Source organism: Nipponia nippon, unplaced genomic scaffold (genome assembly GCF_047370975.1).
Source record: "Nipponia nippon isolate SJK-2023a ecotype South Korea unplaced genomic scaffold, ASM4737097v1 scaffold_10, whole genome shotgun sequence".
Lineage (NCBI taxonomy): Eukaryota > Metazoa > Chordata > Aves > Pelecaniformes > Threskiornithidae > Nipponia > Nipponia nippon.
The window spans coordinates 26,800,798-26,828,039 of NW_028262291.1; the positions used below are offsets into that span (position 1 = coordinate 26,800,798).

At 36.5% G+C, this 27,242-nt stretch overlaps 1 protein-coding gene across 4 annotated transcripts in view; it reads right to left on the reverse strand.

The window, feature by feature from the left end:
- Positions 1 to 1,980: 1,980 nt before the first annotated feature.
- Positions 1,981 to 27,242, reverse strand: part of FUT8 (fucosyltransferase 8) — a 151,808-nt gene continuing 126,546 nt past the window's right edge. For 3 of the 4 annotated variants that reach the window (XR_015701903.1, XR_015701904.1, XR_015701905.1), the window contains 5 exons: positions 26,805 to 26,955; positions 19,484 to 22,391; positions 10,379 to 10,454; positions 7,779 to 7,944; positions 1,981 to 2,018 (listed from right to left, as the gene is read on the reverse strand). Coding sequence is in view for 1 of the 4 variants with exons in the window: in XM_087746041.1 (XP_087602167.1) it covers positions 22,074 to 22,391; positions 26,805 to 26,955 (469 nt within the window). In the remaining 3 variants the exon portion in view is untranslated. Of the gene's footprint in view, positions 2,019 to 7,778; positions 7,945 to 10,378; positions 10,455 to 18,839; positions 22,392 to 26,804; positions 26,956 to 27,242 lie in introns of those variants that run through there. The other variant, XM_087746041.1, reaches the window with a different exon arrangement.

Consider the following 27,242-nt stretch of genomic DNA (forward strand, 5'->3'; position numbering starts at 1 on the left):
AAACCCAACAGGTTTCCCTTAGCTCGCCTACCTCTTTCTATATTTTCACACTACTTTGTGAAAATATTCTGCACAGTTCTAAAATTGAAAAAGTAGCAAATAAGTTATGCAGAATGATATCCCTACCAGCACAGCTCACCACATCTCTAGACTATTTTCCTTTTGGAAAGGAGTAAACCTTGCAACTGAACAGTGACTATTTTTCCTAGCAAAATATCATGGTTGTTACTTTCCTCATGCTGCCGCTTCCTTTAGAATTGGTATTTTAAACACAGAGTAATATTCCATTTACATTATTGTTCCTTCTTTACTTTATGTTAAATGTTATATTAAAAATAAAATCTTACAGAAAAAGTTCCTCATCAAGCTTTAATCTTTTCCCTTACGTAAAAATCTCATGTATTAAGTGATGCGCAACTCTTAGGTAACAGTAACGTGATCGTGTAATTAACAACTGTAATACAATACAGAGATTCAAAGGTGTGGTGTGTTGACCCTGGCTGGACACCAGCTGCCCACCAAAGCCGCTCTATCACTCCCCCACCTCAGCTGGACAGGGGAAAGAAAATATAACAAAAGGCCTGTGGGTCAAGATAAGGACAGGGAGAGATCATTCACCAATTACCGTCATGGGCAAAACAGACTCAACTTGGGAAATCAGTTTAACTTACTACCAATCAAATCAGAGTAGGATAATGAGAAATAAAACCAAATCTTAAAACACCTTCCCCCCCACCCCTCCCTTCTTCCCAGGCTTAACTTTACTCCCATTTTATGTACCTCCTCCCCCTGAGAAGCGCAGGGGAACAGGGAATGGGGATTGCGGTCAGTTCATCACACATTGTTTCTGCTGCTTCTTCCTCCTCGGGGGAGGACTCCTCACACTCTTCCCCTGCTCCAGTGTGGGGTCCCTCCCACGGCAGACAGTCCTCCATGAACTTCTCCAACACGAGTCCTTCCCACAGGCTTCAGTTCTTCACGAACTGCTCCAGCATGGGTCCCTTCCACGGGGTGCAGTCCTTCAGGAACAGACTGCTCCAGCGTGGGTCCCCCGCAGGGTCACAAGTCCTGCCAGCAAACCTGCTCCAGCGTGGGCTCCTCTCTCCATGGGTCCACAGGTCCTGCCAGGAGCCTGCTCCAGTGCGGGCTTCCCACGGGGTCACAGCCTCCTTTGGGCATCCACCTGCTCTGGCGTGGGGCCCTCCACAGGCTGTAGGTGGATATCTGCTCCACTGTTAACCTCCATGGGCTGCAGGGGGACAGCCTGCCTCACCATGGTCTTCACCACAGGCTGCAGGGGAATCTCTGCTCTGGCGCCTGGAGCACCTCCTCCCCCTCCTTCTTCACTGACCTTGGTGTCTGCTGAGTTGTTTCTCTCACGTATTCTCACTCCTCTCTTCAGTTGCAGTTGTACAGTTTTCTCCCCACCCCCCCACCCCCCCCCAAATATGTTATCACAGAGGTGCTTATTGCCTCGGTCTTGGCCAGCAGAGAGTCTGTCTTGGAGCTGGCTGGCATTGGCTCTATCAGACATGGGGGAAGCTTCTAGCAGCTTCTCACAGAAGCCACCCCTGTAGCCCCCCCTCTACCAAAACCTTGCCACGCAAACCCAATACAAAAGGAAAAGAATAAAATTCACATGAGCAACCACAAAGGTAGTATAATGTCTGAGCACGTGACTTTAGAATCAACATGATGTTTGCTTTTGAACAAAGGTTTTCATACTAGAGTGGGAGATGGGATAGTGTGTCATGTGCTCGGTCTGGTAGAACAGAAGGAAGTGTATAGATCTTTTTCTCCCCTCCTTTTTTACCCTTTAAGAAGCCTCAGGAAAAATGGAGGTATTGCTGGGTCAGGTGATCAATCACAAATCAATCACACTTTGCTTTCAGCATCATTCCCTTCTGCTGTAGGTGCTCCTGCAGGTCCTGAATGTTCCCAATACATATTATTCCATCACAGCAGCGGCATGGACTTATAGTCTTTATATTCAGTCATTTTTGGCAGCCTACAGAAATCTTTTTCAGAAATGCAAATGAAAGAAGGGAAATAGTAATTTGTAACATTTTATAATTCAATGAGAATTTCAAAAGATTTACAAAAGACCTGTCTCTAGCTGCAGGTCTTTGACCCTGACAAACTTCAAAGTTTGGTGAAAACAGTAAGGTATAACAGCTGTGAGGAAAAAAACCCCAACATAGTACAAAAATCTCACATAATGGAAAATGTTACTCAATCTAAAGACAGGGTTCACTATCAGCTCTCCTAATAATGATTCCAATTTCTTATTTTGTTTCTTTCGTAACTAAATTAGGAGTGCAGTGTTGATTTTTACTTTCTGGCTAATGAGGTCTATTCTTCCCTAACAGTTAAAAAAATTGAAAGTCCTTTTACAGGCCTTATCAGAATACATAAATTTTCAACTCCTAGTATATGCTTACAGTGCAGATAGAAAGAACTTGGGCTTTTCGATCCGACAGTTAAACATGCATCTGGTGTAATAAATATGCTTTTGGTCATTACAACTGTTCAACAAAATTCTCTCTATTCTGAAACTGTTATTTTATACTTATCGATGGGGTTTATTTGAGGTTTCTTTGAACTAGCTAAAAGCACTTCAAAGCATTGATGTATTTTTGTTGCATGTCTACAGAGTTCCCAAAACCCTGAAGGCAAGCTTCTAGATGTTTTTAGAATGGTAAAAAAGTTTTAAAAAGCCTATACTCAATGAACTCTATCACATGGATATCACACAAAGCCTCTTCCATTTCCCTTCAGTAATCTCACAAAAACCATTGTCACCATTTATTAATATGTTGTTATTTTAGTTATCCATTGAAAATATCATTCTGCATTTTCTACTTATACTTCCTGGCAATTGCTCTGGCTGCTATTACAGGAAAAAAACAAGTATATTTGAAGTTTTTCAAATTAAATCCCAAGTCATATGTTTAAGTGAAAATGACTTAAACACTCAAACGCATGCTAAAGAGCTCTCTCTTTCTTTTGCATGATCAATTTAAGTCTTAGCTGAAAGCAGACAGGGAGAAGATACTTATTGCTGGAACATTTACTCTGAGTAAAATAGCGAGATGAGTGCATACGTTAATACCATTGAAGAAGCAAAATTTGTGAAGTGGAAGGAAAGAAGCAGCTCCATGAGCCTATGCAGAAGCTCTAGCTTTAGATAATGGTTTAAAAGCTTAGGATTTCTGGCTCAGGGAGGCAAAAAAATATGCTACAAGAAATGTCAGAACTGTTTAAATCTCTTCTCTCAGATACATTATGTTTAGTACACAAGGAAATTTAGGGCAATACTCTTGTGGTCAGGAGTATCAGTAAGCATAAATACCACTGCAGATCCACAGAGTAAGCAAGCTCGTCAGCTGCATCATTCAGCTAAACTCAGAAGCAACCTGATGTGGAACTATGTACAGTTAATGTGTGATCAAGCTACACAAATTATCAAAACAATCTGGCTATATACAATTTTTTTGGTTGCCTGATGCTTTTCCATGACCATGAATAGAGACTATAATCTTTACTACCTGACTATTTTTCAGGACTATACTGGGGACTGTATTATGCAAGTCTTCATCAGTGACAATTTCTTCTAGGCTGGCTGGCATCAAAAGGAGCTTTAACAGCAATGTAAATCTCCTAAGTGACCTTTTTTGAAACACAAGGGCTTACAAGGAGCTGCTATGCTTACAGAGCAGGAACAAGCCACCACTAACATTGTTCTCAACAACTGTCCTATGATGATTCAGCAGTTTTTCCAGCCTGTTTCTGAAGATCTTCCAGATTGTTAAGATCCTTCTTATACCTGCACAGGCAGGCCTCAATGTGTGTCTCTTGGTTAGGGAAGATATTCTTCTTGCTTTAAAAATATTGGTGCTATTTTTTTTCCTTCATAATCAAAACATTGAGTAGGTTGTTTTCCTTAAGCTTAACTTATAGCTTTATTTATGAAAAGTAACTATATTAAAAATAGTCCTTTCCTCTAAATTCCAGTGTATAATCAGCTTCATGTACCAGCCTCAATGATTAAAGTAATATCTTAATTTTTTTTACTATTATCAGTTTTGCAGAGCCAATTCAACATCAAGAGAAAAATCCTACTCTCTATTGACCTGTGAACATCATTGGAACATTTAAAAATCCTTTTCAAATTATGCTACTTCAGGTGTCACTAACATCAACAGAACTGGCACATAGATGTAAAGCCAGTTTTTAAAAAATACAGTGTTGCACAGGGGAATTCAGGGTAACATTTTGGCTACCAAATCCTTCTTACTGAAACTAATTCATCAGATGGAAGCAACTGTAATTCTTACCTCCAAAATGGTTTCATCATTTATTCACGAATTGACCCAATTTAACATGGACACATTGGAAAATGAACTTGGAATTTTGCATTGATATTTCTAAATACAAGAAGACAAAGGCCACAGTATTTAATTAGTAGACAGAATCACAGAGTAGCTGAGGTTGGAAGGGACCTCTCAAGATCATCTAGTCCAATTCCTTTGCTCAAAGCAGTGTCAACTGGAGCAGGATGCTCACGACCATGTCCTGACAGGTTATTAATATCTCCAGGGAGGGAGACTCCAAAACCTCTCTGGAAAACCTGTTTGAGTGTTTGACCGCTCTCACAGTAAACAAGCTGCTTCTTATGTTCAAATGCAATTTCCTGTGTTTCACCTTCTGTCCATCGTCTCTTGTCATATCGCTGGGCGCCACTGAGAGGAGTCTCCTTTTCTCTGCCCCATCACCTATTTACACACATTGATAAGATCCCCCCTGAGTCTTCTCCAGGATCAACAATCCCAGCTCATTCAGCATGACAGATTTTTCAATCCCTTAATCATCTTTGCGGCCCTTTCCTGGACTCGCTTCAAGTCCATATTTTTCTTGCACTGGTGAGCCCAGAACTGAACACAGGACTCGAGGTGTATCCTCACCAGTGCTGAGTAGAGGGGAATAATCACTTTTGTTGACCTGCTGGGAATGCTTTTCCTAATGCAGCTCAGGATGCTGTTCATGTTTGCTGCTGCATGAGCTCACTAAAATTAAGCTTGTCATCCACCAGGAACCCCAGATCCTTTTCTGCAAAGCTCTTTTCCAGCCAGCTGGTCCCCAGCCCTGCTCTGGTGCATGGGGTTGTTCCTCCCCAGGTGCAGGACTTGTCACTTCCCTTTGTTGAACTCCATGAGATTCCTGTCAGCCCGTTTCCCCAGCCTGTCAAGGTCCCTCTGAACAGCAGCACAACCCTCTGGCATATCAGTCCCTCCTGTCAATTTGTATCACTTAAAAACTTGAGGGTGCACTCTGCCCCCACCATCTAAGTCAGCAATGAAGATGCTCAACAGTATTGGTCATAGTATTGGCCTCTGGGTACACCACCAGTGACTGGCCTCCAGCTGGACTTCATGTTGCTGATAAAAAACCTTTGAGCTCAGCAGTTCACCTAATTTTCAGTCCACCCCACTATCCACTTCTCTAGTCATAGCTTACTTCATAAGTTTGTCTAGAGGATGCAATTTAGAGACAGTGTCAAAAGCCTTACAAAGATCAAGATAAGCCACATTCACAGTTCTCCTCTCATCTACTGAGCCAGTCAGCCTTTCACAGAAGGCTGTCAGGTTGGTCGAGCATGAGATTCCTTTCATAAATGCATGCTAACTACTCCAAATCACCATCTGTCTTTAATATGTTTAGAAATGGTTTCCCTGATTATTTGCTACGTGGCTTCCCAGGGACTGATGTAAGGCTGACCAGTTTGTAGCTCCCAAGATCCTCTTTCTTGTCTTTCTTGAAGACAAGAATGACATTTGCTTTCTTCTAGTCCTTAGGAACTTCCCCCAAACACAATGACTATCCAAAAACAATTAAGAGTGACCTTGTAATGACATCAGCCAACTTCATCAGCACTTGCTGACTCAGGTCCACTCATGGACTTGTGTATGCCCAGTTTGTTTAAATGTTCCCTCAACTAACTCCTCCACCAAGGGTAAGTCCTCCTTGCCCCAAACTTTTCCACTGGAAAAAGTTTTGCAGGCCAGTGAGAGAGACCAGTCTCAGAGAACACATTTCCATTTTAAATTCAAGAACGTATGACTTTGTTGATCCTGTCAAAGATGACTGAAGATACCAATATTCACAGTAGCTGTCTGAATTAACCTTGAATGGGGACTTTGCTAATCCTGTCTTGTTTATGCCAGATTCATCTGAATGATGAATACAATGATCAGAAACTCAAACACAGTCTCAGCAAACCTTGTGGATTATGTTCATTGCAATACCATTTCAGTGGATGAGAATAAAGAAGGAAAATTGATTAGCACTTTTGTTTCTTCTGGACTGAGGAGATTATCATCAGGAATTAAACCCTCAGTGTTTAATAGTGCAGACACCATTATTATGCTCAAATTACGTTACCTCAGTGGGCTCCCCACTTATGCTATGGAGAGGAGTATCACTAAAAGAAGAATCTTGTCCTTGTCGAGAAAGTAATATAGCAGTATTTTGCAGGAAAGTTGTATGCCTTAAATAAAAATTAAATAAGTATTTACAAACTTGAGAAAAATAAAGAGTATGTCAGAAGTCAGATCCCTTCTGTATCGGCAAAGTGGAAAATAGCCTTTGTCTCAAAAAAAAAAAAAGAAAAGACAAAAGATTCCTTCTACAGGGTTTTCTGTTCAGCAGCAGAAATTGTTTTCATGTTCTCAGAATAATCATAATTAACATTATTCAAACAGCAAGCATTCCAGCAATTAGAACCAGGGATAATGGAGCATGCTGAAAAGTTTTATCTTACAAGGGATCCACCATCAAGGCATAACAGGTCAAAAATGACAGGTAGCAAACAAAAAGAAAACATTTTATTCTATCACGCCTTATCCTTGGAAGAGTCACAGGAAAATGAAATACCAACATGGAGAAAGATTCTACTCAAATCCAAAACAAAACATACATTAAATAGCCTTAACTCCTCCCTTAGAATTTATTTTCTAGAGAGACAGTTGTCACAAGTAAACAGACTTGAGAAACTTGCCAGTTTTCAAACAGAACACTGACCTAGGATCGCTTCACAGGACACAATTCTCCTTGACAAGTTCATCTGCTAAGATGTCATTTTTTCTTTCCAGGAAAAAAAAAAAGCAAACAAAAACCTCCCCCATGGTTCTGATATGTTAATTTCTAGAATATAATAGCTTGCTAGCAGAAAAGGCTAAAATTGTGAACTGACTTCAGTAAGGTTCCCCATTTCAGATGATAAGTATCTTTAATTAGCATTTAAGCACTATTAGGTAACCATATTTGCATGGTCCAAACAGGTTTCATTAGGTTTGATAGCCATTAGGAGTTTAAAAAGAAAAGGTGTCTTACATCAGTTTTAGTCTTCAAGACATATTCTCAAAAGAGCAACTAGCAAGCTCTTGAATGCAAAGTCAGCTTACAGTAATTTTTTTCAAGTGCATTCACAATTAGGACTTCAGTGTTGTGCAGGTATGTTTAATCCAGGGTTAAACTGAATGAAGATTTAATTAGCCTATGATGAGTTTCACTTTACTATGGTTAGATTGCTGCTGTTACCCTCACTGTGTATTAAAACTATCTGAACTATCTCTGACTATATTCCACTGGAGTACAAGCAACAGACCATTGAGATATGGACATACGTGATGATCGGGACTTTTCCTACAGCTTTACCATCTTCCAGCACTTATGGACTAAGGCACAATTAAAGCAAAACTCAATTAATTTATAATTACCCAGCAATAATGATTATGTTTTCTTCTTCTCTGAACATCTGTCACGAAATATTTTCATCTTCACTGAACATTAGTCAAACACCTGCTTCTCCGAGCTGTGATGCTGTGGGGAATCATTCTCCAACAGGGGTTTAATATGTGCAGAAATGGGAATGAGTATCTGTGCCTTTAATTAACAAGGAAAAATGTAATAATACAAAAAAACCAGCTAACACCTCTTGGAAGCTGAAATGTAAACATAAGTTCTCTTTCAAACTAAATGAGATGAGCCACTTGAAGCCATTTCAAAATAAGGATCAAAAACCAACGACAAGGTTTTTTTATCTGAAAGAAATTGCACTGTCATTAATCTTCAGGTTTCAGAATTCTTCCTCCTCTTTTTTTCTTTGACACATTTCATTTTCTATAAAATAGGGATACAAATATGTCAGAGTAATTTAAATGTACTCTGCTTTTTTTGGCCATTATTTGAGATGTGCAATTCAGTCTAGATTTCGTATTCTCATTTCTAATATATAAAAGCTACCTCGTTTTTACAAGAAATTGTCGATTATCTGGATTGAAAATAGATTAAATGCACATGACTAAACTTAGAAAATATTAATATTTTGTTTAATGAAAAACTTATAAAACTATTAATGTCAATAAATGGTGATGCAGTATGAATTCAAACATGAGTTTGTGTTTCACATATTTTAAGGCACACTGGCAGGTTGGAAGCTCAGAGTTAGTCCTGCCACTGCTCTAATCTAAATGATGTCAGGACAAAGGCAAACAGAGATGACCACCTGATGACATTTTTATTAGTAACACTTAGGTCAATTAGTATTAGCCTCTGTTCAGAATATATATGCTCAAATTAGGCTCATTTCCCAGCTGTTACAGCCTTATCAGTGTCAATTTCTAGAGACCAACATGGTACCTGAAATTAGAGAAATGAAGAGAAACACACAGTATGCATAAATTACAATGCAGTTGAATAAATGATATGGGAAAAGTGGTGAATCAATCTGAATATGAGACTGTGATAAATTCACTAAAGAAATTAATAAGCTGCAATAGATGGTTAATACCCTACCTACAGGAACAGCTCAGCATATACAGAGGTTATACATACTTCATGTCATAAATCACAATTTATTTTAGACATTTTATTCACTAAAATTTAACAGCTTGCTTCAGTAAAGTTTACTCTCAGTCACCAGAGTGCTATGCACACTGTCTTTGTGCTTAAAGGTAAGGATGGTTAAGTGACCGACCCCTCTGTCCCCCTCTTGTTCCTTTATCCCCTTTCTTCACTTGAGTGAGACTGCTTAACACTAGTTTTTTATTGTAGACCTCTTAATGATATATGCAAAAACCCAAGGCCCTCATTAAACATACTGCTAGATTTCAACTACCATTTCAGATATTGTATTATCTAAGTCTAGTCTTCCATGAAGATACTATAATTTTAGCATCATGTATGCACAGGCTACTAATATAACCATATAGAACACAAATACCTGGGATTTCTTCTCTAACCACAAGAATATATGGATCTGTGCTGGATGCGAGGGTTTTATTGTACAACAAAGCAAACTGCTACCTGAGTTGCATTTAGTACACCTCCCCCAAACTTCGATAAAGATTAAACTAATTTTTATCTCCAAGCAGTTAAATCTTCAAAGAGATAACTGTCTGAGTCTCACTAATATGCATTGTTTAATCCTGCTGAGCCAGAGAATGAATTCTGTGACTTCTCTCAGCAATATGACTACATTGCAATAACAGCTACAGCTAGTATCTAGCTGATGTAGACTAGATTCTGCAGTAGTGCTATCACTGCAATTACTCTAAGCAACAACTGAAGCTAAACTTTATATCTAGTCCAAAATCTTGAGACCTGCAGTTCAGGTCTCCTTAGGACCTTGTGATAATGTTATTTCTAATTTAATGAAGAAGGAAAACTAATATTGCTTTCAAGAAAACAATTGAGCAGGCTCCAAATTCTGGGAAGATCAAAATATAAAGCTATAGGGATCTTGGAACCAAAAGGATTAGGGTTAAATGGTAACGAACATCCATCATTTACACTGCCATCTGCACATATAGAGTGGTCACCATTGTTTGTGAATACCTGGACAATAAGGGAACAAATCCCCAAATGAGTGACTTAAGGTTTCTCATAAAAGCACTCAGTCTGCTCTAACAACATTCTCTCAAACTACAAAGCCTAAAAATGATAGACAGAATGATATATATACACATTCTAGAACATGGATAAATAACCCTAAGTCAGTGAGCTAAAAAAGAAAAATGTCACTATGAATTTAGGAACTATGTATTTGGGGAAAAGCACTACTAGTTATTCCATCTCTTAACCAACACTGTGAGGGTAAGAACTGACAGAGGACCGGTCTGCTCTTCTTACCCTAAATCCTCAAAAACAGCAGCCATAAGAAGTATTACAGTCCAAGAACATAGTAGCTGATAACTAAAACATCCATGACACTGATCACATACTGAAGAGTAGAATAAATATGTAAGACAACTATTGAGAGATGAGCAGATGCACAACTCTCTCAATGTTAAACCCTTAGTAATTAAAAAATACATACCTGTATGGCAGCTTATGTTTTCCAGATGTATTGCCGCTGTGTGCATTCCACTGGGGCTGGGCATGCATTCCTGCACCTAAGGTTAGAGAATTGAGACACTTCAGTTCATAAATTCACTTCAGCCATTTATGCACAGTGTAAAGGAAACATTCTACTCATTTCTTTTCCATTATAGACTTCATGAAGTATAAAGAAATCTGAAGCAGAGGGGAAAGCTGGAAAAAAGTGGAATACATATGGGAACGGCATGTTACAAAGGTAAATCTGTTAGATAGAGGCAATTAAATTTTCTCTTTCTTCATGTGTTTATTCCTATTCAATTTTCATTTTCTCCCAAACAATAAATGACTGTGGTAAGAAATCAGTCCTTTTCCAGTACCGATGGAAGGAATGACTAGCTAGAAAACATAGCCAGAACAATACTTGTTCAAAATGCTTTGCAAAAGGTCTATAGAGAAGTCTAGCTTATTCTTGTACTTGCCAATGAGCAAAGCTGGTGAAAATTTTTGAATGTGCTGTGATTACACGGAGCATTGGTGTCTTTGACCATTCACAGCATTGCACTCTACTGCATATCTACTTTGAAAATTTCTGGTGCAAACTAGAGCACTTGTCAGTCTTTCAAAAGAGACAAATTTTGAACAGCTTAATTAAAATCAAGTAAAGATTAGTGCCATTACGATACCTGAGCTGTGCATATTTATCAGTATTTTTAGGAGCTTTGGTTATGATTTAATGAAAACCTTGTAATGATGAAACAGAGAGCGTATGTGCATGTGTGTCAGGGGGTTGTGATACCAAAACCTTCAAAGTCTGTTCTAGCTGTTTCAGTCTTAAAAAACATACACATTACAGAAAGATGAAGAAAGGCAACACATGTATGAAGCACATGGCAAAGGTTAAATTTTAGAAATTTCACTAAAGAGTATAAAGACAAAGGATACTGCCTTTTAAAGGACAGAAGACTCTAATTGCTGGCAAGTGCACAAAAAATAAATCCTGGGAGTGGCCCAAAGCTTGCAAAGAAAACTACAGCCATTGTCATCAGTAGCTGCAACTAAAAAAACAAAAAAAAATTATTTCCATATCTAAGTTTTCTTTGTAGATCTTTTTCCCTGGTATTCAGATTAACTTTTTATTGAGCATAGCCTGTATAGGTCAGAAATGCATACAAAAGCAATCTTACTAGGTACAGTTGAAAAAGGTTAGAGTGTGAAACTAATACTTTGTCATCAGGCAAAAAAATCACCATTTTTTTCCAGAAAACTGGCAGAGAATTTGAACAATCCTGCAAATTAAGTTTCTTTTCTATGTAGAAATTACCAGTATAAAATGCTTTACCTAATTTTTTGAGAAGTGTCAGAAGCAAGAGAATTGTAAGGAATGCATCCATCAGCACAGCAGATTTTGGAATCAAAAATGCATCCTCAGGAAAACATAGATTCCAACCATCTTTGAAAAAAAGGTTTGTTTCTTTTCATTGCAAACAGATACATAGCAAAATAATACTACTGCTGAAAGTAAGGATCACTCATCTAGACAATTTTCATTTGTGATTCCTGGAAAAAAGGTTTCTGCAATTGCAAGCATGCTAGAGACACTTAACTTCAGTATTGACATGGTAATCTGCTGATGCATGCACACACCAATTCCAGAGCACTAATAATAATGTATACAGAAGAAAAAAGCATTTGGAAATTTGGAAAACTCAATTCCTTATGTAGCATACTGTTGCTATATTGTCATATACAAATACAATCTTGACAAATGTTAGGAATTCTGAAAAAGCATAAGATCAGAGTAACGTAAAATTAATAGATCCTCATATAAATAGTAACGAGAAAACACGGGTATACCGTACTGTTCTGATGCACACTTTGAAAACTAAATCTTCCCTAGACAGAAAGTTTGAGACTTCTTTCTGAACTCAATATGAGCCTTTTAATCTAATAACTTATTCTTTTCCTAAGTGATTTGGGGAGTTTCTCCAAAGCAATTTGTTTGGCTGTTGGGTGGGACTCAACTATCCTTTGAATCTGTCTGCAATAGTAAAATGTAGTTTACATTCTTTATTATTCAGTCATTGAGTGTGTGCCATGATAAGCAAGTGACAGACCTCAAACCAAAACAATATGGAAGCCTGTTGCTAGTCATAGCTACTGTCCTTTAATAAAAACATCCCAGTTTAAAAGGACAATGATTTCACAAATCATGTTAGCCATACTGCTATGCAATAAACAGTGATACACTTCGCACATCCTGTAGCTGAAATTAAAATGATTAATTAACATGACATATCAATGTATTGCCTTACGCATAGACAGCTGTTCCTACTCTTTCCAGATGGATATACATAAAGTTCTGTCATTCATGTTATATACCACCCACTAGTGGTTATCTGAAAACCTCAAGATGCAAAAATATTAAATGTTATAACAGAACATCAAGGTAATTTTGTATTAAGATTAAAAATGTCTTGAGATAAAATTTCATATAGTTGTTCTGATAGCCAGTCTGTACATTGAAGAGCCTGTCCAGTTCAGGAGATGCTAATTAATGCTGATTCCTCAGAAATAAGCAGCAACTTAGATGAGCTAGTTAAACCAACAGGGGAAAACCAGGAAAAAAATATAATCCTGTGTATTTCTTACTCAGGCATTCAGAGTAATCTTTCATGCAGTTCTACTTTTAGGAATTTAATTTAATTTTTTATTATGTTTGTACTAGGCCTAAACGATCTAATGCTTTTGGAAAAGCTTTACTCCTTCTAGAAACCTTTTGGTCTATCATTTATTGTTGCAGGATTAAGCAGTCTGAACAATAACAAAATATTTTTTTTTGCTTCCAAGAACTTAAAATTCAAAAAAATGTGATATATGGAAGATAAAATTTGATGAAAAAAGCAGATGTGTTGAAAAATTAACTGCATTTAATTTTCTGTTTTCATTTTTTGTACATATGCAGTTTTTTTAGAGATCTGGAAGAACAGAGAGGAAGACCATACTATGCATAAGACAGAGACAGGGAGGAAATCAGTTGGAAACAAAGAAATTAAGTTGGCACTACTAGTAGCGAAGTTGCTGGTGAAGATATTGCATAAATGAAGAGATTAATGGACATTGTTGTGCCTTGTACTAGCAGCATACTTAGAAAACTCATTTACAACTGCCTTTCAAGCACAGACAACACTATTGCCCTGTATCCCTGCAACTGCAAGATAAATTCTAAAACAAAGTAAAGCTGGATAAAACAGGCTTAGGCAAAAGAGTGGTAATGTTGGTAGGAAAAAGTGTGTCACATAGAATTAGCCCAAACCAGTTTTTGTGGACTCCATACGTCTACTGTCAGGGTGGTCACCACTCTTTCTCAGACAGCAGTAAGAGCCAGAAATAGTTGCAGGGGCTTAAAGCTTACTTTCAGCACCAAATTGTTGGCTACATCCAACAGTAATAAGCTACTTGCCACGGAAAAGAAGTTAAAATCTACCTTGTGGTTTTGTAGGCCAGCAAGGCACGTTACAGGTATCTCGGAAATAAAACATAAGACTCAAATCAGCAAAGAATAGTATTATTTTCTTTTTTTCAACGATTGCGTATGGCTTTACCAAAAGGAAATGCTTCAAGGGAAACTTTGAAGAGAGACCAACATCAACTAAACACTGCACTGAGAAAATCCAGACCATTTTACTACAGAGCACCTGCATTAACAGGATACACCTTATGAGAAAGGAACAGAATGTTCTGGAACCAATATCCATCCAGCATGAAGTCATGACAAAATAATGTATGTCTGTTAAAGGAATCCTGAAGGGGCAGCCCCAGGAAGAGAAGATGATGATGACCTCCAGTCAACCACATTGGCAGATAAAACAAAGACTGGAACACCTTCCTGTCAAGCCAACCATTACCTTGGTCACATCCTCATCTTCTAGACGTTTCTTCAGGCTCCTCAACAGATTTTATTCCTTCCTATTAGATACACAACTGTCTATGGTGTATGCATTTGTCTCTCCATAGCATATTCCTGCAATGTGTTATCTTGAGAATGAAAAAGGGCATGAGTAAGGTCTAGCTAGTTCAACAAAAGGTGACAAAAGCCTATTATTCCAATAGTTCTTACACTTACTCTCCTACATTCAATTTAAAAAGCACAGAAATGAAATATATGTTCATGTTTACTTCCAAAATTCTCATTGACTAATATATACCAACCCAATCAGCAGTGGTATAGATATGAACCTGTTTCAATTCACATTGAAATAGATTTAGCATACACATGGTCCGTTACTAAGTCTCAAGACAAGGAATGACAGCAAACTACACAAGGTAATTTCTTAAATCACCGTGCTGTTTCAGAACCAAATATATAAATATACTATCAATAACAAAGGTCATCAGCATGTAGGAAGGAAGTAAGAATACTTCCTGAATCAGATTTCTGATACTAGGGCTTGGGTTTTGGGTTTTTTTTAAGAATTTCTTTTCATACACACATGATGGCAAATAAGCAATATATGTAACTAAACAAAATATTAATGCAACAGAAATAAAAGCAAACATTACATAATCATATTGAATTTAGCATTCTACATTAAATGTTTAACCCATTTTATGACTACAATTATTATTCATTTTTCTGTACTGTCTAGGGATCCTACTGAATGACGAGAATCCCACTGTGACAAGTGTGGTGGAAACACAAAAAAAAAAAGGATACTCCTGGATCATAAATCTTATAATCTAAACATCAGACAAAAGCAATGAGCAACACACTCAGAAACATGAGAATACAAGCTAATATGAAACAGTGTAATAAAGAGTAGTCATAACACAACAGCAGCCCTAAATATGTTTTGAGCAAGCAGATAAATCCTATCATTTTTTAGTATTTACAAAACATTTCTTCTGTTGTAGATAAACAAAAGAAAAAATTAAGCAAACAAATCCATCAATCCTGAATCTGTTATGTGAAGGTTCATTAGTGCTACCCTCTGTATAATCTCTAGTGACACACAGGTTAAAAAAAAGGTCAAGCCAGCCTAACAAGATTTGTCTGTCTTTGCTGAATAACTGGAGTTTAGTCATAAGGAAAAATAATTTCAAGAAACATTAGTGCACAATGAACTCCATCTGAGGCAAGAAGAAACACTGTCAATTTAATCCCACAAATCTGGACTTATTCTTTGTGTATAACAATTTTATCCTCAAGTGAAAACAAATAAAATTTTATAGATGTTACAAGGGGAACACAGATTTAAAATTATAAACTCATCACAGTTCAATCTCCAGCAATAAGCTGAAGTAGTGAAGCAAACTACTCCCATCAACTAGTCAATTGCATTCCAGTGTCTTGGTTGGACATAACGGATGCCTGATTCCTTCTCATTCACAAAGAAGGAAGTAGGATGTCCTGGTTTTTGTTCTCCTTCCATTCTTCTAGGTTGCTACCGTTTGGAAAGATATCAGCAAACCTATTCATCTTCTTTAAGAGACAGATCTTTTGTAGACAGCTGAATTGGACAGCAACCTCTACATTCAGTGGATTCTCACAGCTGAGATGTAATATTCTTGTGGTTCTACTTGTAGTGGAGTAATTGAGAATTGTGCAGCTGTACTACACAAAAAAACCTGCCAAAGAAAGAGAGCAGGAACGCTAAAACGAAGCTAAAATAACGGATTCTAAGACTGAAGAGAAGAAAATGACCTGTCTCTTATGGTCCTGTAAAAAGACTGCATTCAGATTGTGTCCCTATTGCTTGCATATTAAGCTGCAGGCATTAGCGAATAGTAATTGCTAGCCAAAAACGGATAGAGAGTGCTATGAGAATACATCTTTCATCTGGTCAAGAAATCTGCCATGGTGTGAGCTTATCTTATTAGATACGGAACTTCTATGCCTTGTAAGCCTCCTAAACACTTATTAGGCACATCTGCTTGTGGTGTTTTCTCTTTGAATCCTTGACTATACCAGCCAGGGAAAATATGAAAATGCATTTTGTAAAAAAAAAAAAAAAAAAAAAAAAAATTAACCTGCAAGAAATGTAATTTCACATGTTATTACGAAAAATCAAATATGGGCACTTGCTGTCCCTTGGATTCCTGGTCAAGTAATGACCACTAGCCACTAGGCAAGGAAATCAAAACACTAAGCACAAAGGTTTGAAGAAGGTTCATACGACCATGGTAGGTCAGGCTCAGACGCAAGTAGGCAGTGTGGCTAATGGAAGAGCATAAAAATGTCATAGTCTTCAGGAAACGTTGATCTAGATGATTCTATTAAAATGTTGTGACTGGAGGATGTCTTTAAGACAATTAGAGGAAATGTTGTGAGGTCCGATATACTTCTTGAAGAAAAGATAGGATAGTTGGGGCTTTGTCTCACCATGCTCAAGAAAACCCTTCATAAATATACTAAAATAAAACTGAAGTCTTGAGTTTGTATAAAGTGGAAAATCACGCAAAATTGAAAGTAAAACCAGTGCATGTATGTGTCAGCTGTTATATAACATGTACAGTATAGTTCAGTGGAGATCGCTCCTTCCCTCAACAGCATCTCCTTAGGAGTCAGCCTAAGAGCATGAAGTTAATTTTGAGCAACAGTAATGACATTTTGGTGCAAATAATTGGCATGTCTTTGCATTAATCCAAATTTGCTTGAATTGCAGTGGCAATAGGAATCTGCTGAAAAGTAAACTGAGTCAAAGGAAACAAGCACACAACATAAAGGAAGGTTCCACTGAATAGCAAACATCATCAGCATTGTTAGGTATTTGTACATGGTACCAAAAGGGGTAAACAGCAGCAAACACATCAATGGAAGGGATTCTCAGATGCCTGTAGTAACTTTGGAAGACCTCTGCCTTATGTACTTTGATTCTGAAATAATCTTGTACACAGTGAATGCAACCAGTGACACAGGCAAACAGACTAGCAATTTTTTTTGCAGGCTTGGAAATTTTATACTATCCTCTTATTTGTATCACACAGTGCCACATTTCATGCTTTTCAGAAATGAACAGGATATTATGAAGTCTAACCCTACCTATGTGCGGTTGATATTTATGCATAACTTACTTTCCTTCAGTCTTGCTCCCTATAAGCTTGCAGGTACATATAGGGGACCTTGACAAAAGTCTGTAGACTACCATTAGAATTCTAGTGGTACCTTAGGGAAATGGAATTTTTGTGAGTTTTAAATGCACTTTTAATTCAACACAATAAGTAAATCAAACAAAGTTTGTGCCCTTTGACAGCCTGCTTCCAAGCCACCCAAATATGAATGAAACTGTAATATAGTAACAACCAATGATCAGAATATGACCAGCACGATGTTTATACACATGACTGGGACTTGTACTAGGTAAAATCAAAAGAGGGGTTGCAAATTTTAAGTATTTCTGGCGAAGAGCAGAATGATTTTGCTGGCAGAGGTCCTTAACTCACCACCGAAAGGTTTATTTGTGGCTTTATAAACAAGCAACTTAAATTAAGAGTACAATATCATGTCTTCTTATTAGACTCTCTCCTTCTCACCTCCCAAACTAAGCAAATTATTTTTACCTGAATTCTTCAGACACTTGAGAGATTACATTGCAAAGAAACTTATGACCCGGAAAAACAAAAGTTCAATTCACTGTTCTGAAAAAGTTCCAAATGGTAGGTGCTCCCCCACAGGTGTGAAGGAAAATCTCCCTCCCCTTATCAAGAATTTGGAAAGAAAATTTTCAATTTTATGTTCCTAGCTCAGAAGGCAAGACCTTTATTTTATAATTGCTTACCAAAGAAACATAAAACCCGTTATGGAGGAAACTTTCACATTGTGAATATCTCTCCATAAGAAAGGTATCATCAGTTCTCTTTTCTGAAAAACATGGTAAATGAGAAAAATCTTTCTGGTAATGGCAAGTTTCCTTAAAATTCAGTGGTAGAAGGGGTAGACAAAAGACTTCTCTGAAGGTAAATATTCAAAATTTTTGAAATAAAACATCATCCTTCATGAACAAATCCATAATACTCTGCAGTTCAGAGGGACAGGATGTTGGTAGAGGAGGCCTGGGAATCCCATGCATCTGACTGGAGGCTGAACTGAAAATCAAGGACAGAACTCAGGTTGGTGTAATTGTGGTGGTAGCAGCAAACTGCTGCTGATGACCCCAGTCTCCAGGTGCACCAATGTCAGAGAAGACTAGTTAACTGAACTACTCAGAATAAATTTCTTAGCCCAGCTGGTAAGAAGCAAGTAGAATATTCAGTTTCCAGAGACTACATTTACCTGGCAAATAAGTTATTACAGAGAACGTGACAATGATAATGTAAAATAGCAAAGAAGGAAAGACTACTGTTCATATTCTTTTTTATGAACAACACGCGCACACACACACACGCACAAATGCTTCTTAAAGAGGAAAAATGTAATTAAACATTAAGCTTGTTTAGAAGAGTATGAGGGCTGTCTTTGTTTTACGGATGTCACTTGGCGGTTTGGTATCAGGCAAAAATCACATGACTAGATCGTTGGAGAGCTACAAGGTGGACAGAAAAACAAGATGTATGCTTGCTTGCTTGTAAGCATTCTGCCTGGTATCTTAATGAGTTTACAACTTTCAAAAGATTCAGCTTTCTTTCAGGTATTTAACACAAAATTTTTATTTCCTGTTATTTCACTTTTCTGTGAGCTACAATAAAAATTTGGGGGTCTCATTTTCATTTACCCATTGATCCTTCCATACTACCTGGACTCCACCATAACTGAGAATAAAGTCTCTAATATTCATTTTGTTTAACATAAAACAAACTCAGTTTTAATGTCTCAAGGTCCCAGGATTCCAAGATGTAACTAACTAGTAGTCTTAAAGGAAACAAATCTCTAGAAACAGATGCATCTAGTAAGCAGCCTATTGCTAGGTTTCTTCCTCTGAGAAGTACCGCATTATAAGCACTAGAGGATCACACGGGCCAGGGGAATAAGGTCATAGCATCTACATTAGTACATTTCTTAATTATTAACAATAATTTTATAATTTCATACCATTTCATGATCATTTTCTCAAAGATGATGAGCTAATTACTCATTAGGTACTTAGAATATGTAGGGAGGCACACGTACCTTGCCAATATTTTGTCAGATATAGTCTGTTGAGGAATTGCCACATTATATAGGTATGTCTTCTATAACATCAGTGTTTTAAGTTCTCTCATTACTACATCAGAAGATCTGTTCTTGCCTTTGGGCTCATCTTAGATGTTCTGTTATCTTCTTTAGTGATATTTTCAATTGAGTCACCTGACTATGGAGGAATTTTCATATGTTAATTCATTTATGAATACTATTTCTGCATCACACTCTAAAAAATGAGCTGGAAATGATGAGCTCTGAAGCTGTAAGTAAAGAGCTTCAAAAATAAAACTTTTTCAAAATCTAGAAATATCAAATAGATAATGTAGCATTTGTGGAGAAAGAATTAAATTAGTTTCCCCAAAGATAAAATGCATTGATCTAATCATTGAGGAAGAAATGTTTGTGGGTTTGCATTTTTTTTTTCAAGTTGAAAAGGAAAGTAGCAATAGCTTTATATGTGCAATTCAAATTTAAGTTAAAAAAGTCATAATTTAGCCTACTTTTGTGCTTCTGAAATACCAAAAGTTTGGCTAAGTTAGTGGAAAATTTACCAGAATCACTTAGACAGGAAACTAACATCGAAGAGCTTCCTTAGTAGTTCCAAAATACAGAAACGTCAGTTAACTCTAGCCATCTTTAGTCACAAAAATTCATTCTCTTTAGCATTTCTTGGCCACTCTTACTCATTTGCCTGTATCCTTCAATCTGTCTTTAAATCCCATTTGGTATCTATGCTCATTTTTACTGATATATCTATTTAATACTGCTAACAGGCAATTTATCTTTTTTTTCCACAGCAGTTTTCAACTTTGATTTTGTTATCTTTTTCATGACACAAAATAGTTTTTCAGTTGAGGAACACATAACTGGAAGAGATCTACAAGATCAGTCCTGCAAGTAATGTCAGAGAACTACTTTGTTAATTCCTTTACATACCAATCAAGTTCCATCCTACTCACCACTATTTCAATTGGAAAACTGTTACTGAACTTCACACCACCAAAGATTTCCTTTTAATTTTCAGCCTAAAATTTATTCATGGTAAAGCGCATCCATTTGTTATGTCAACACTGTCCTTGGTCTATTCAAAAATATAATTAAGTATCCTTTTACCTTTTGCTTTGTTAAGGTCAACCAGCCATGCTTTTTTAATCTTTACCCGTGGCATTTTCTCAGTGTCTGAATAGTAAACATTTTCTGCACTTCCAGTATTCCAGACTGGATTGCACTAGAACCTGTATAATGCTATTAATATTATTTCTATTTGGAAATAATCCCTTGCTATCTCATACATTTTTTATATATATATACACACACAACCTCCAAATCTACAAATTTGTTTGTAAAATTGTTTTGCAAATTATCTCTTTTCTTAATAGAGAGCAGACTAGCAACAGATTTCAAAACATTAAGAATTACTAACAATTTTATGTCATGCATAAAAATTAATCCTTGCGTATATTTTCCTGGAACCTACTATTTTTTGGGTAAATTGTCAGATTTTTTTAGAGTACTCTAGACTGATGAGTTCTATAAACAGGATAATCTGAAGTATTTTGCTTAAAAGCAACTACATTCAATGCCAAATTGATAAATAGTCATCTATAATACCCTAAAAAAATATCGTCAGAAGAGAAACATGGAAGGTAAAAGAACAGTGCTAGAGAGTAAACGTAAGGAATTGAGCCACTAAAGTCATCCTGCTGGAACCCACTGTCCACAGAACCGAGAAACGCTGTGCCACTAGCAGTTGTTGTACTACATAATGAGTGTTTAAAAATTCAATGAAATGCCAGCTACTTTTTCCTTTGTGGGTTTTGTGGTTTGTTTTGGTTTGTTTTTTTCTTTCAATCAAAGGCAACGTCCAGAAACATTATCAGTACTGAAGAATCTGTTCATGGCATCGTTTTACAAAAGTTCCTAACAGACAATGACTATTTTATTGTTGGATGTATCCTTTATTTTATTAATGATGAGAAGTAATCAATGGAATGCTAAAAATAAACTTGTAAAGAAATCTAGTCTGAAATCTGAATCTGTTGTTTGAAGCAAGTTCAGTGGTCACGGTAACACCAGTTGAAGATTGACTCTTGCCCATTATGAAATAGGCATGGCTCTTCTAAAAAGGTCACAGATTTTTCAAATATAGGCACCATGTTTTAAATTTTGCACATACAAAATATGTTTATGTCACTCAAATTACACAATGTGGCAGTGTCATAAGTCTGAACATTATTGTCAATTAATGGCAGAGAAAAGAGCCCAAAGCTCACATAAGACTAATGACTGGGACAAATCCTGAAAAGAGACAAAAAGTATAAAACAACAGTTTTCCTGTTGTATGTGGTTTTGTGTGTGCATGTGTGAGAGTGCATATAACAAAAAATGTTTAAGAGTAAGTTCAGAGAATAGCCCATCCATTTGTTCTTAGCTTCTTATCCAGGTTCATTGCTAAAGGCTTTGATTTTAACTGCATGTTAAAATGCAAATTCAAGTCCCATATAAACCATTAGTTAATGTGTTGACTGGTTCAAACCAATCAAAATTGAGAATTGCTGCCGAATGTCTTCCTTTTAATCTACTTGTCAGCCTCTGGGTACGTAGGATATTTGACTGTCTCAATTTTCTCCTTAACTTTATAGGACGGGTACAGGCCTGTTCTTCCTAATTTCCTATTGATGCCTTTTGAATAACCATCCCAGTGATTTCCAGCTACTCCAATTATATCTCCAGGTTCCATAGGAATTTCATCAGCAGTTCGTGGATGATGAGCATAAATAGCAATCTGGTTGTGGGCATTCTGTCCCCCAAAGTAGTAGATATCATCCAAAGAATGGAAATATGCTGAAGCATCTGGATGCAACGTCTGCATAATTTCATAGGCAACTCGACAAACCTTAGAAATAAAAACAGAAGAGAAGTCATAAATATTGTGTGTGCCTGCAATATACTACAGAAGTCAGCAACCAATGTCTAACAATTAATTCACAAGAGGATCAAGTTTTGGAATGCCCAGGTCAAGAAAACAAAATCAAAAAACCTGCATATTTACTAACAAGAAGCATACAATTTTGCAGCATTTTAATTAGCACTCTGGTGATAAGATTTGGTAAATAAATGAATAGATAAATAATTAGAACAGTCTACTTTCCAGTAAAAATTGAAAACATCTATATGAACACTAGCCATCCTGCTTTTTAAAATGAATGGTATGTAGCCAATCAAATGTAAAAGCAAATGTTTTCCTTTCCTACTACTAATAAAAACTGTATTTTATTTCTAGAACTTACATTTTCAAATTTATTCTGCAATAATGAGGCTTTACATTTACTTTTCTAAAGGAAGCTCCAATTTTCACATTCAAGCAGTTCCAGAAATCCAAGGCTTTAAAATGCTGTTAATATTAGAACAGTGACAGAATTATGACTGTTGGCAACTCCGAAGACAATTAAATTAAACTGAATTCCAGCAAGACAATAATGATGTTGGTGAGGACAGAAATGCATTTTGAAGTGTCATTGTATCACATTTTATGAAGGGACTTTTCTTCAGACTGAAAACAGGTCCCCACATCAGAATCATGTTGTATCTCTCAGAGCTGCCAGAAACACAAAAGGCTGCCACCGTATTAAACAAAGCTCTTTTCAACAATTGGCTAGAAAGCTCTTCTCTGTCAGGTGTCTGATTTGGCCACTGTGACCTTTCTGACTTCTAATCTACATTACTCTATCTTGCTCTGATTTTGCATAAGCTTGATCAAGCAGACTTTTTCAATATGAAGAAGCGTTTGAGCTTTTGCATAATTTTCAGTCTATGTAAATATAGTAAAGCTTGATTTTACTTTTCTCCCTCTGAAGATATGGTGAATAGAACTTTGATCAGTCAAACTAGACATATTTGTACTTTCCTACCTTCTTTGAAAGAGGCATTTCCTTTGAAAATGTAATAGATTTCCTTTTATCCCTCCACATCTGATCTTTGAAATAACTTTTTAGAACTAGCTTTCAGAAGATCAGGCTGAAGTTAATTATTTCGAAGTACCTGTTATACCCCGTAATATAGAAACAAATTTGATTACCCATACGTTGGTAAGAGGTTATTTATTTTATAGCTTCTGTGACCGTTTTTGATGTTTTGTTCTCTGCATGTGTGTGCACCCTGGGAGGAGGATACATACACACACACACACTCTGTAAAAGATTTTACATCTTTTCAGTAGAAATGCTTTTTAGTGAGTGTAAGCGTCCTGCATACCTGACATAAAACATAGAACATGTCCTCTCAGCAACTCTTTCCTTTGTAGTGCCAAACCTGGGTAACTAAATTATAAGCTGTTGAGGGCAGTAGGCAAAGAACCCACATGCAGAATTATAGTTAAAGCCAGCCTCCCATTTTTTATTCATAGGTTCACTTGTTTTGCAGCCTGTACTTACATGTATAATGCAAAATACAAAGACTAGTAAGTCCTGGAAGGAAATGAGATTATGAAGAAAAATACATCAGGCAGAGGGAGCTACAACTTCATCTAAATGAATACTGAAGAGACAAGAAAGCTCTTTGTTTTAATGTGCAGTCTTAATTCTGCTACTCTGTTACGAATTGTGTAACTACCACGTGGCTTTTCTATACATCTCAATTAATGCGATGTTGCTGAAATACAGTGTCAAGGTACATTGTTTCCCTTGACTCCACATCACTTGATGGGCCTAATTTCTTTAACAACAGTAAAAACTTTAATGAAATATCTATTCTTCAGCTTATATCAGTATCCATTTAGTTTTGGTAGCATAAATAAGAATTAATATAGGGGTCCTCCTAAAGCGCCTGATTCTATTCACATATACTGTCATTTTCTCTTAATACCCCGTAATGAAGTTTTGACTCTTTTTGGCAAGGAAAAGAAAATGGGAAAAAGTCAGCATACAATTGATTAATGTGAAAGTCCAAAATCACACTGTAAATAAATTAGATTACATTGTTATCCTTACTTTCTCTTCACACAGATTAGACAAAAGATGGTCATTAACAGCCTGATTTTGCTTACCTTCAATGCCAAAGTAACTATCAAACTGTTTATTTCATTGATGAAAGGACAGATATAGTATTTCAAATGTTAGAGATTAGAGGATCAAATTTGAAACCCATAAAAGAGAAATGTTTCTGAACAGTGGGAAAACTTGCAACAGACCTTAGAAAAGCCCAATAGATGAAAATACTGCAGACATCCACATTGTTGCATGACCAGCAAAACTGGTGCTAAATGATTTTGGGGGAGTTTGAATTATAAAAGCACAAGAAAATGCCTAGAATAAATTAAGTAGATGGTTGGACCAAATTAATAATCCTAGCTATTGAGAGTACAGTCTAACACAGGATTTCCTAAACTTTAGTAGAATTTTCTGTAACTTTGGAAAACCAAATATATCATCCAGCAAACAGGCCTACTGTCAAACGCAGGGAGATGCAGAATGAAACTGGAGCTCACAGATACCATATACCTCAAAGATACCCTCAAAGAGGGTTGTACCAGGCAACCTCCAGAGGTCTCCACCAACCTGAACACCTTAACTATGTCAATGTATTTTAACATATATTCTTCTTTTGAAATTAGTCCAACACTTACAATTCAATTATAATGTATTCTGTCCAAGCCATTTGTACCTATAATTAAATGTTTCTTCTATGTTTATATCCAGTGTCTTTTTTTAAAGCAAACATCTAACATTTTTTAACACAGCTATCTGAATATAATAATAGCAGAAAGCATTATAGGTTTCTTATTAATTTTTTATCCAAGATCACATAATTCTTCCTTCAGAATATGAACTGTCTCTACACCAATGCACGTGTGGCATTTAAGACATACAGCCCTAGGTCTTGGCTGATGATCATCTCTTTCACTGTGATATGCATTCAGTGGACATACTTCAGCCGAATCAAACATTATTATAAAAGTGGATGGCTCCCCACAAGCTTTTCTTAGTGACGATTTTTATTTTGGATTCATGTCTTGGTCTGAAGTAGCCTATATTAATAACCTTCTAAATATGCTATAAAATGTCATTTTCTTCATTGGGTTTGGTGAACAGTGGAAAAAAAAAAAAAAATGTATCCACAAAATTGATTGAAGGATAAGAGGCTTTTCTATGCTTTTTCTGGTTTTGCTGTCTTCTTGCCATGGTAATGTTATTAAGAATTCTGGTTGTCAAGGTCAATATACCACTGTATTGATCATATATTAGTATTAATACTATGCTTGTTACCTATCTAATTGTCATTACAGTGCAGAAAACAATTTACATTTAAGGCTGTGGAAAACATTTCTTTTTGAAGTTAATTTTAACTTTCAGTTTTGTGTCCACTTCCATGTAACAGTACAATCATAATCTATCGCCATCTATAGTCGAATGCTTTCCTAACCAGGAGTGTCACCTAAGAGCGTATATGACAACAGTAGGCAAAAAACATTAACTCTGTTTGATTTCAATCATATTTTGCCATACTTGAATTAGGTGGATCAGCATATCAGGCACAAAATACTGCTTTCTGATCTTTTTAAATCTTAAAACAGCTTTTCATTATATATAAAATTAATATACAATATGACGTAATAAAGAAGAAAATGCCAGCAATGACAATTCTATGATTCAGTTTTCTAACGGACTCCAACTTGCTTCATCAGACCACCCAAGAAAGGAAGCTTGTAGCATATAATTATCTGCAACAAGAAGTCTCTATGGATTACAGTGGTCAGAATTCACATTTATTGCGCTGCTGCTGGGTTGCTAGAAATATAATAGACTGAAAAGAAATTAAATGCCTGCTTTCTTCATTCTTTTCCATTCCCAAAATCAACTAAGGTGACGGCAGACATGTTTGAACTGTAGTAGAGTGCAGTGATGTGTAGAAATAGATGGACACAAGTTATATATTAACCTTATGCAAAATTAAGAAGTGTTAAACATGTTTAAAACAATTTTTACTTATTTTAAATGCCCTAACTAAGCTGCGTAGAAATGGATGGATACTAGTTATACAGTAACTTTATGCAAAACAAGGGACTCTTAAACATGTTTAATATTATTTCTTGCTCATTTCAAATGTCTTAATTAAGCCAGTAACTTCAATTGAAGAGAAGTAATCAACCAGTGCTTACAGTCCTCTCAATGTTCACATAGCATACCAAGCCTTTAATTCTTCCCTGAAATTTTCATGAGAGAACACTGATAATAAGATAACAGGAGCATGAAGAAAAGTAAGATTCAGAACTGGTACATATATTCTGTATTGTATTTGTATTGCTGTTTACCTGGGATGAAAATGTACAGACCAGGAAGTCTGCCTGAGACAAAAAGTGAATATCCAGAATAACACCTCTTAGGGAGTTTTCAGTGTATCGATTATGAAGTCCCGCTGACCAGGATATGGAGTTATCACTGATAAATTCATAATTTGGATACCTGTGAAAATACAATACACTGTTAACAGCAAAGTCTTATTCTATTTTTTTTTTAAGAAGCATCACCTTTGCTGCAAGAGAAGGTTGTTAATTTGTTTTAAGCAAGTCTCTGCTTTACAGGGAATGAAATATAATTTTGCTGAACACTAAAATGTTACTGCTGTCTCCAAGCATGCCCTCTCTTTACCCAGAAAAAAAGAAATTAAATAAAAAGACGCTGTAAGTCTGTCTGAGATCTTACAATGTAAAAGTGAAAAAATGTCAGGAAGTATAAGCCACATTCTGCTC